We start from the raw sequence: 10660 nt of genomic DNA, 5'->3' as shown, positions 1-10660 counted from the left end.
TCTTCTTCTTCCCTCTTTTTTTTATTGAAATTTCTTCTCCTCTTTTCGTTTTCTCTTTCTCCTTCATCAAAATCACCAGAAAAAATGAAGAAACATTATTCAAGGTACGTTTCTTACCTTCTCTTTCTCCTTCTTCTTCTTCTTGCTACACGTTCTTCTTCCTCTTCCTATTCTTCTTCTTCATTTACGTGCTTTTCTCTTTGTTTTCTTTCTTCGTTATTCTCGGTTTCCATTGTTTTTTGACATCAAGCTCTGAAATCGTTTTTTAAGAAGAAGAAGCAGCAGCAGAAGATGAGGAGAAAAAAGAGAAAGAGTTCTGAATTATGCATAAGGTGTATTTCAACGAATTTTGGGTGTATTTCTTAAATTCTTTGGGTGTATTTTTGTAATCCTTTGGGTATATTTCTATAATTCTTTGGGTGTATTGATTTCAAGAAGAAATATACTGTCTCTCCCTATATTGGGTGTATTTCTTAAATTCTTTGGGTGTATTTCTTTAATCCTTTGGGTGTATTTCTGTAATCGTTTGGTTTATTTCTGTAACTGTTTGGGTGTATTTCTGTAATCCTTTGGATGTATTTATAATCGTTTGGGTGTATTTTTGTAGTCGTTCGGGTGTATTTCTGAAGTTCCATCATCTTCAAAACAATTTCAAAGCTTGATTTCAGAAACCATGAAAATCGAAAAAAACAGAAGGAGATCGAAGGCAAAGAGAGAACGCTTTTCCATACAAATCATACAAGTCATTTATATTCACGCATCTTCTTCTTCTTCTTCTTCTTCTTCTTCTTCTTCTTCTTCTTCTTCTTCTTCTTCTTCTTCTGTAACGCGCGTGTTAGGCCCAACTTGTAAGACTTGTAAACAAAAATGACTCGTATGTGTAGCACTCCTCAAAAAAGCTATTTCACCAAACGCAATTGATGTTACTTATGTTTAATAAAAGCTATTTTTTATTTGATTTACCAAACATAAATGTTACAACTTTTAAAAAGCCATCTTTTAAAAGTTAACTTTTATAAGCTATTTTTGAAAAGTAATAGTTTTACCAAACTAAACCTTAGTGAGATGGTTTTCGACTTAGCTGGCGTCAAGCGGTCATCATTCGAGTTGTTTTAGGGGGTGGTACCTGCAAAACACTCCAATGCCTAAGTCAACAAGGGTATTAGCAGGTTTATAGTGTATTAGAACTTAAGTATACTTGAGAGTGTTAGTGTATTTATAAGTGATGAGTCAATAACTACTGTTGGAGTAGTTCTACTTCTGGTGGTGGATAACCATCCTTTTATTTAAGGATTGTTGAGATCTCTCTTTTAGAAGTAGGTGAGAGATATTTGGGGTTAGTTATAACTCTTTTAGAGAGAGTTATCATCTTGTAGCGTTTTGTCCGATCTCTCAAGAGATCAATTATGTGATAGATGTCCTTTGGACTTTTATGTATTTTTTGGTCTGGCTTATGTTTTGAGTTAGGTATAAACAAATATATAATTGTATTTTAATATATGTGTCAAGTGAATTTGGTACATGAATAATAGTATTGTATATAATTTAACTAACAATAATAACGTTGTAAAATGCCATCGATCGATCAAGTTTTTCGTAAATAATGTGTTGTACATCAAAGATGGCTGTAAAGTGTAAACTAATTAACTTCACTTTGTGTGTGAGAGTTAAACCCTAAAATAGTCTCTGAGATTGGTGTCGTGTACTAAAATCGTCTATGAGATTTCAATTGCACTAATTACGTCCTGAGATTGACAAAAATGCACCACTTTAGTCCCTGACCCATTTTCTATTAATGGCGTGATGACATGACTTGATGATGTAGTGTGTTAGTGACACGTGTCACTCCATGATTTAGCCACATGTAATGATATGATGATGTGTTGACCAGTGACACGTGGCATGCTGACGTGGATGGTTGCACCACGTGTCACAATGTAAGAACCCGATTTTTAGTAAACAGACTTTTTTGACTATTTTAAATTTATTTTACAAAATTTTGAACCACGGTTTAATAAGAAATAGTGAGGTTGGCCCAATGGTTAAAAAAAAATAGAAGAAAAAAATTAAGAAAATACCATTAATATGGTCAAAATTGACTTTATAAGGGTAATTAATCCTCCTAAGTCAAGTTTGACTAGTAAATAATAAATATTAGCTTCCCATTGGTTTATTTTCCTTACTAGAGACTTTTTGAGATGGGAATTCACTTTTAGTAACAGTTTTGCGTGCATCGAGAAAAACTCTAGTAACCGAAAACCTCGGAATCAGTGGTCAAAATAATTTTTACCCAACTAAATGTGCCTCAAAATTTATATTAGCTATCCATTCATGATTTATTTCTTTAAGAATAAATTTTAGCCATTAATTATTTTACCACACGGTAAAATTTACTCCGAATCGAATTTCTGACTAGTATTCCGCAAACGACTCCTAGAGACCCCAAATCTTCTTACTTGTCACCCAAGTAACTTATCTCTCCTTCTCAGCCTCTGGAACGAGACTATCTTAGCCTTTCACCCCTCTCTGCTGTGCTTTTAACCTCCAGTAACTAACTGCGGTTAACCGTGGATAAGCTCGACACATAAGCGCTGACCAAGCTTCCTCGTTTTCACGCCCCTTATTCATTGAAGCTCAGCCCTTGTCCATGAAAATTACAGCCCCTTTTACCATCATAAATTCACTAAGACTTTGATTTCTTATTTAAGGAAGCATTTGCCACAAAATTCACAAAAAACTTTACACATTTTTACACTCTTTTGAGCAAATTCTTGAGAGAAAAAGAGAGAAAATTCTGCACACACTACCTGCATTTTTAACCTCTTATCTCACTATTCATACACTATTCTTCAAGTGTTCTTCAAGGACTCAAACCATACAAATACAAACTCTTGCTTGTTTTCACTAATTCTTGCATTTATACCAAAATTTCGGCTAGGTAAACCCTTGTTATTCCTCTTTTCCTTTTCTATTTTTAAAAATAGTAGCCATGATGAATTCTTACTCTCCTCCATGTATAGAGGACTCCTCTTGAAGCAGCCATGGAGCATGCCTAAGGAGTTAGAGAGATTCGAGCTCAAAGTGGTTGAATTTCGACGTTTTTGCGACACTTTCGGCCAAAAACGAAGTTGCACCATCATTATTTGTGCTTCTGCCCTTGTGTGCACGTTTTGAAGCGTGTGAAAGGTTTAATAACTAAATTATATAAGAGGTAAGGGTTAGGATTAGTTAGAGTATGTTTGTGCTTGTTTTCGGTGTTCATATGAGCGTGTGGTGATTTTGTGCTTGATTCTTAACTCTGAAAATTTAGTGATACTTCTCTGTTTTGGACTGTTATTTGAGTGATATATGAAGCTTATTTGCCTCTGAAAATTGTATAAAACCACTGAAAATATTTGGAGCACTTGGGGTTTAAGTTTTAAGCCTTAAAAGTCACTAAAAGTGGATAAAAATGAAAAATTGCACTTCTAAAAATTCAGCCACTAAATGATCATGAAAGTCACGTGTATAAGGGTTAAAAAGAGGTTAGAATACTAATTTTTAATCCTATGAAACAAAGGTGTAAAAGTAAAAAGGGTGTTATGGTCATTTTTGAATAAAAAGAGAGTTAAAAATGTAATTTAAATGAAAAATAAATAAAATTCTGAACTTAGTATCATTAGGGGTAAGATAGTAATTATATAAATTGGTTGAGTCAAAATTATAATTATAATAAAGTTTCGGGTCTAAATAAAAGTTTTAGTAAAAGTTAGAAGTAAAACGGTAAAAAGTGGTAACTAGAATAAGTAAATAAATTAATAAAGGGTAAAATGATCTTTTAGGTCCCTAAGGGTAGAATTGGCACTAATTAAAAGTATTATGAATAATTTGGTCATAGAAAAATATTAGGATTAACTCAGTAACATTTTGACGATAAATCAGGTTAAACAGTAAAACTATAGTATTTAGGGGCATATTAATAAATTTAGGCATAAAGTCAAATTAAAAATTATTAATTAACTTAATGAAGGGTAAAAATGTCTTTTAGAAAAAATATGAGGGTAAAATGGTGAAGTAATAACACTAGTGGTGAAAGCGTCACTAAAAGTCTAAAGAAAACTAGAAAAATGAAGTTATATACAAAAAGGGTAAAATTGAAAATGTACAAAAATTCCAAGGACAAAATGGTAAAATATGTGACAAGGCTGAGATATTTTAAGAGAGGACCGGGCACAAATTTTATTTAAAAAGAAGGGCAGAGAAGTCCCCTAGAAATAAAGTTTATTGAGATGTGCCGCGAAAAAAGAACTGTAAATCCCAAGGTGCTAGAGGTTGTTTGGAGGCGAGTATTTACCCACTGATTGCTAAAACTATGTTTCTCCTTTGTGCGTATGTTATGCGTCAAGTTTTGCGACGATTTTCTGTTGTCACAGACTAGTGGTGTGCTTAACCACATCGACACGTATACACGGACGGACGCAATTGGGAAACCATATCTAGGACAAGTTCCTAGATAACGTCAGGTTGCGGATAGTCAACCGAAGCATGAGTTCATGGACTGCATAGAACTAGACATGCATCATACTTGATTGCTGCATTATCTATGTTTGTGGTTGCTTACTTGTACCTGTGATTGTATTTTGTCTTTGCTTCTTGTACTTTGTGTTTGTTTACTATTCTGCTATATACTTGTGCTTGTACTTGTTTGTGTGACTTACCGACCTAACTGCACGAAGTCTTAGACTTAGGCTGCGGAACCCCATAAGATTCCTGTGTAGTACCCTGCTGGGAACCTTAGGTTCTCACCCCTTACTTCCCCATTCTGCAGATGCAAACTAGTGAGATCTTCTTTGAGTTTCCAGCCTTGCGACTAGCGAGCAGCAGTAGCATTACCGGAGGGTCAGAGCTACTTCTCTTACTTCCACACAGTACTTCCGTGTTTCTTCAGCTACCATGGATCGATGACCAGCAGTAGTTATAATAGTAGCAGCAGTAGTAGTTGTCTTTGCCCTCGCTTTGTATAGACTTTTAGAGGGTTATGTGCTTTTGTAAATACCTATATAAACAAGTTAGAATAGGACTCAGACTAGGGTGACTCTTGTGAGTCGTGGCCTGTTAGTATAAATATGGAGTCTGTAAATATTTTCATGAATAAGCCGTAACCCGGTGTAAAGGCATATATGCATGATATTACTATATTTTCTGTATTTTCTATGCTTCATGTATATATTATCTATTTAACTATTATCTATTTCCTTATATCTATATATCTCACACGTGATCTCGATTAGCGCTACAGGCTCATATGTATTTATTTAATATAAGATCTAGAGTTTTTAGGAAAAGCCGTGTAGTAGCGCCTAGCGGCTAGCATTGGTCATCACGTGCTAGAAGCTGGGTCATTACACATAATGCTATTTGGCCACGTATCTGTTTGTGCCACGTGTTACAACAGTATTTGTCCACGTGTCATCCATTATGTCATAATTATAGATGCACCAAATTAGTCCCTCACTTTGAGTTAACTGACTCATTTTAGTCCCTAAAATTGAATGTCGTGCACCAAACTAGTCCATTCACTAGTTTTTTCTCCTTTTTTTTTCTATAAATTCAAAATTTATCAATATCTTTGAATCCATTAATTTCAATTCTATTTTTTCACATGTTATTTAAATACAAGTGCTTTTATAAAATATTTTTTTTCTTGCGGGTACCTTGAACCGTTGTCTTAGAGTTGACGTGAAGATATTTCAAGCACCCCACTACCATCTCCGACCTCTTTTATCTAGACTGAGGAGGTCGGAGATGATAGTGAGGGTGCTTAAAGTGTCTTCGGTCTAATCCATTTACACACAATGAAAACGTGTATTTCATAAGAACCGAAAAAAATGTGTATTTTTGTTCTTAATTTTTTGTTAAAAACATATTTTTTTATGAAAAAATGTGTCTAATCAATCATGTAATTCTTTTTTTATAATAACATACTTATATATTACAAAATTTACTAATGTTAAATTATTATAGAAAAAAAAATTATATAATTAAAACTAAAATTTTAAAATTCTTTATAAAAGCACTTGTATTTAAACGATATGTGAAAAAATAGAATTGAAATTAATGCATCTAAAAATTAAAAATTTTAAATTTTTAAAAAAAAAATGAGAAAAAACTGGTGAAGAGATTAGTTTGGTACACGACATTCAATTTCAAGGACTAAAATGAGTCACTTAATGTAAAGTGAGGGACTAATTTGGAGTATTTATAATGATGACATAATGGGATGACACATAGATGAATACTGTTGCGACACGTGGCACAAACAAACATGTGGCAAAATAACATTGTGACACGTGTCATAACCATCTACGTCATCATATCACGTGTCACTGGTTAACACATCATCATACGATTATACGTGACCAAATCATGGAGTGACACATGTCACTAACATGTCACGTCATCAAACTATGTCATCATGCCGTTAATGGAAAATGGGTCAGGGACTAATGTAGTGTATTTTTGTCAATGTTAAAGACATAATTAGTGCAATTGAAATTTCGGGACGATTTTAGTATATAACACTAATCTCAAAGATCATTTTAAAATTTAAGTATCTGTGTGTGATGAAAACTGTGCATAATGCATATCATATGGAATATGATAATCTGATATCAATTGACTGAATAATTGTGAATTTTAGTCTTATCATATTGTTAAAATTAAGTGATATTCTTTTTAAGAAAAAATAGATATAAAATTAATGAGCATATAATATATGTTTTTTTTTATTTTAATTTGGTCACCAATAATTAAGTATACAATGAATACATCCATTGAACATATAAGATTACACAGGATATTCACGCCTTAGTTGGAATTCCACAAATAGTGGTTGTAGACTTGTGTACTCAATCATCCCGCGTTCTGCTACCATTCTTCCTCCCTCCCAGCGTCCCAATATTTACTTATTTAGTTTTATTTTTGAATTTTCTTTTAATCTATTCCAAGTATATTTTGTCCAAATTGATATTTTAATATATATCTCAAGCATAGTTCAGAGTAATGTGAAGAAGGAATCAAATGAAAAGAAAAGAAATACTCGTGTATTTTGTCAGAAGCAATGCTTACTGCTATTATAGTTATGTTATTGGGGTATAACTCGGTTTAATTCAGAATTAATATGGATTTTGACAAAGACTTTATTATAAGAGATAAATATCTGTTTTTACTTTTAGACAATTTCGTTGATTTTTAGTCCGACTTACGATGAGCTGACTAGTTTTAAACTTGCATATAAAATTCTACTGAAATTTTGCATGAGCAATGACATTAACAAAAAGTAACCAAGCCAAATAAGAAGAGCTCTATATCTAGGATTGAATAATTAATGTTTGCCATGGTGAATTTCAAAGCTATTGATAAGGACGCATTGCAATCCAAATCGTGCAGTTATTAAAGGAGTGGGTAATTCAGATATATAGGAAAACATTATTATCATTGTACTTAAGAATTCAGATAGGTGACAGTATAAATTAGACTATTAGACATGTGTAAAGGAACATGGTGCCACAATCTTGGTCAAAGTAAATTTTTATTGGATTGGTATAGTATTACATTTGTATGTGTGAAAAGAAAAGAAAAAAAAGAATGAAGAAATAATAAATAGTCAAACACAGACATAGAACCTGAGGAAGCAAAACAAGGTAACGAAGACGGTGAAAGCGACGAACATGGCAAGAGTGTCCATAGCTTTCTCTTTCTTGATCCTCATCTCTCTCCTCTCAATCTTCGTATCACAGAACTTTTCATACCTCTCCTTGGCTTCTCCCACATCCACCTTCTTCCTCTTACTACTCTCCATCGCCCTCTGCAAAATTACCATGCTGTCCCTCCCCATCACGTGCCGCCCATCAAGGTCCTCCATCGTCAAACTCACCTCCCTCACCTGCATCTCCCCGCCCGATTTTCCGCAGCATGTCACCTTCACGGCGCACTGCGCCCCTCCTTCCTCCACGCCCACGGCGTACACCACCTCCGCCTCTCCGGTCAGCCAGTGACGCCGGGCAGACACCGCCCTCCGGCTCGACAGGTTGGCCGCGCGCTTCAGGCTCGGGTCGATTAGGATCCAGCTGAGTTCCAGATTCTCCTGGACGTGCCTGAGCCAGTCGTCGTCGTCTTCGCTTTTGGCGAACTTCAATGGCGTGGGAACCGTCTCGTTGGGTTCAAGTATATCGATCCAGAGAGGGGAGCAGAGGAACCATCCCTTTTGGGTTTCGGTGCGGTGGACGCGGGAAAAGACGGGTTGGCCGTTGTAGTAGATGTCAACGGCGGAGATGAGTTCTGGCGAGGGCGATGGCGGTGGATTTTGGTTGTTATGGAGGGCGGATGGGTGAAGGGAGGGGAAGGAGTCGGAGAAGATGGAGCGGTGTTGATTGGGGAGAGTAGAGATGAGATGTGCGGCAAGGGGGTGGGTGAGGGAGGGCCAGGTGGAGGCGCAGATGGTGGTCCAGAGGTGGTGCTGGGTGCAGAGACGGCGGAGGTGGGAGGAGGAGGCGGCTGCGGAGGCGAGGGTGGGGCCGTCGAGGCGGGTGAGGATGTGGGAGTTGATGATGTCAGAGTGAAGAGTGGTGATCATATCGATATCCATTGAATTGAATTGAATTGAGTGTTAAAAGGGAAAGGGGGGAGAGTGGGTATTTATATTAAGTGACAAGTGTGGAGAGGAGACCGTTATCGTGTCTGGTAGCAACAGCGAATGCGAATCAGTATTGAAAGTAGAGTCAATACTGGTTTATGCTGAATATTCAACTTGGAACCATCCTATGTATTTCGCTCTTACATTTCTTATTCTCATCTTCCTTCAAATTGCATCTTTCTCCACCAATTCTAGTTATTCAACTCTACTATTCGCTCTTACCCAACTAATTATATTATAATTGTATTCGAACTTTCACGGTTTTTTCGTTTTTCTTTAAATAAAACCCGTTTTAGCTTTTTTTATCTTTTTATATTACTTTTTTTGGTAACATTTTGATTTCTAAAGAATGAAATAGTTAGTTTACTTTAATTTTCCACTCAAAATCTATCAAAATTATTAGGCCAAAAAATCACCCACTCTGATCTCTATCTTATAAAATAAAATAAAAAAGATTAATAGTTTTCTGTAGTTTTTCTTTATGATACAAATTAAAATAAAGTAATTATTCAAATATGCCTAATAAATGTTTAAACACCTTTAAGTTTAGACATTTATTATTAATTTGTGCCCTTTTTTTTCTTTTTCGTTTTATATTGATCACAACAGGACCATGGGGTCCATATTTCACTCGGACATTAATAATGAGCTTTTGTTTCAACTTTCAAGCACCACAACTTTCAGCACATGTGAATTTGTGAAAATATGGGGAACCAGAAATAAGGTAAATATACTTGAATCTATTTCAATAAACGGAAAAACATAAAATAAAAATATAAATCACATGTCAAAAATGCAGGCAATAGTACGTATGTTCTACAAAAAAACACGTGGCCTCAGAAAGAATCTCTTGATAAAATGCATAACCATCACGTTGTCAGATCCAGCGTACCATGAACCAAAATATATGGATGACAAATAAAACAGAAATTGCAATTCACAATGTTGAAATCATTATATTAGTGTTGTACGATGAAAAACGTTTATAAAAATAAACAATCAAATAATAAGTTTTAGGCTCCCATCTATATCTCTATGTCTGTATTTAGGCCACATTAATATGAAGATGGTGCATGGTGTCCCGGCTCAGGACGGTGCCAATTGAACAAATGCTGAGTCATCTCAGATTACTATTAAGCCTAAATTCAACAACTACTAATGATAATTAATGACGATGTTAAATAATATTATATCATATAATTAAAAAAGGTTGTTATTAACCGTGCCACTGTGAAAAGCATTGTATGTACACAGACTAGACATTCGAAAAATACAAATAAGCCGCCCCTAGAATGAATATTTTCTACATACTAATATTTATCATTAATTTGTTAAGCCCCACCTGATCTATTCGTTGAATAACAATACATTGACATTGCATCAACTATGATGTATCCCAATAGTTAATTAGCAAGAGAGAAAGATAACGCGCTCGCACGTCGTACACAAATTTGCATACATTTATAGCTACTACATTATGGTGCAAGTGGCTCTCTTGTTAGTCTCTTATGACTTATTATATCCCCCTTCTAGAAATGTGTGTGTATATATATATATATGCCGTGTTCTTTCGCAAACTAATAATTGACATTTATGACTACGTTTCGCAAGAGAGTAATGCCACAAACTTAAATTTAAAAGAATGGGGGAGCGGGTTCAGAATTATATATATCTGTGTGTGTCAAATTAAAGAGTTATATAGTTACAACTTACAAGATGGTATATTGGTATTAGTCTTAATGATTAAAAGGAAAATATAAAGAGAATAATTATTGGTTTACTTTTACTCTATTTTCTTACAACAGTTGATAGACAAGTAGTGAAGAATGTAAAGCGATCTTAAGAGGTGATGATGAGGGATGGTTTTGACTTTTGATTGATACGTATATCCACCAATAATACAACGCAATTTGCTTCTATTAGTTGCTAACTAGTTGAGGACTCCACTGCGTGTTTGTACTGGTTCGTTTAGAAGTAGTTTCATAT

The 10660-nt window shown here is 34.9% G+C and overlaps 1 protein-coding gene across 1 annotated transcript; it reads right to left on the bottom strand.

Annotated features, from left to right (window-relative positions):
- Window positions 1-7645: 7645 nt before the first annotated feature.
- LOC112769474 (F-box protein At2g27310) lies at window positions 7646-8626 on the bottom strand. Its single transcript, XM_025813988.1, has one exon. It carries the CDS (start codon window positions 8624-8626, stop codon window positions 7646-7648), a length of 981 nt encoding a protein of 326 aa, XP_025669773.1.
- Window positions 8627-10660: the final 2034 nt, after the last annotated feature.

The sequence above is a fragment of the Arachis hypogaea genome, chromosome 18 (assembly GCF_003086295.3).
Source record: "Arachis hypogaea cultivar Tifrunner chromosome 18, arahy.Tifrunner.gnm2.J5K5, whole genome shotgun sequence".
In the NCBI taxonomy this organism is placed as follows: Eukaryota; Viridiplantae; Streptophyta; class Magnoliopsida; order Fabales; family Fabaceae; genus Arachis; species Arachis hypogaea.
Note: the sequence above shows the minus strand (reverse complement) of the source record. Positions and strands in the feature narration are given on the sequence as shown.

Coding starts and splice junctions, on each gene's coding strand:
- LOC112769474 (XM_025813988.1), bottom strand. CDS start 8,626: ATGGATATCGATATGATCACCACTCTTCACTCTGACATCATCAACTCC.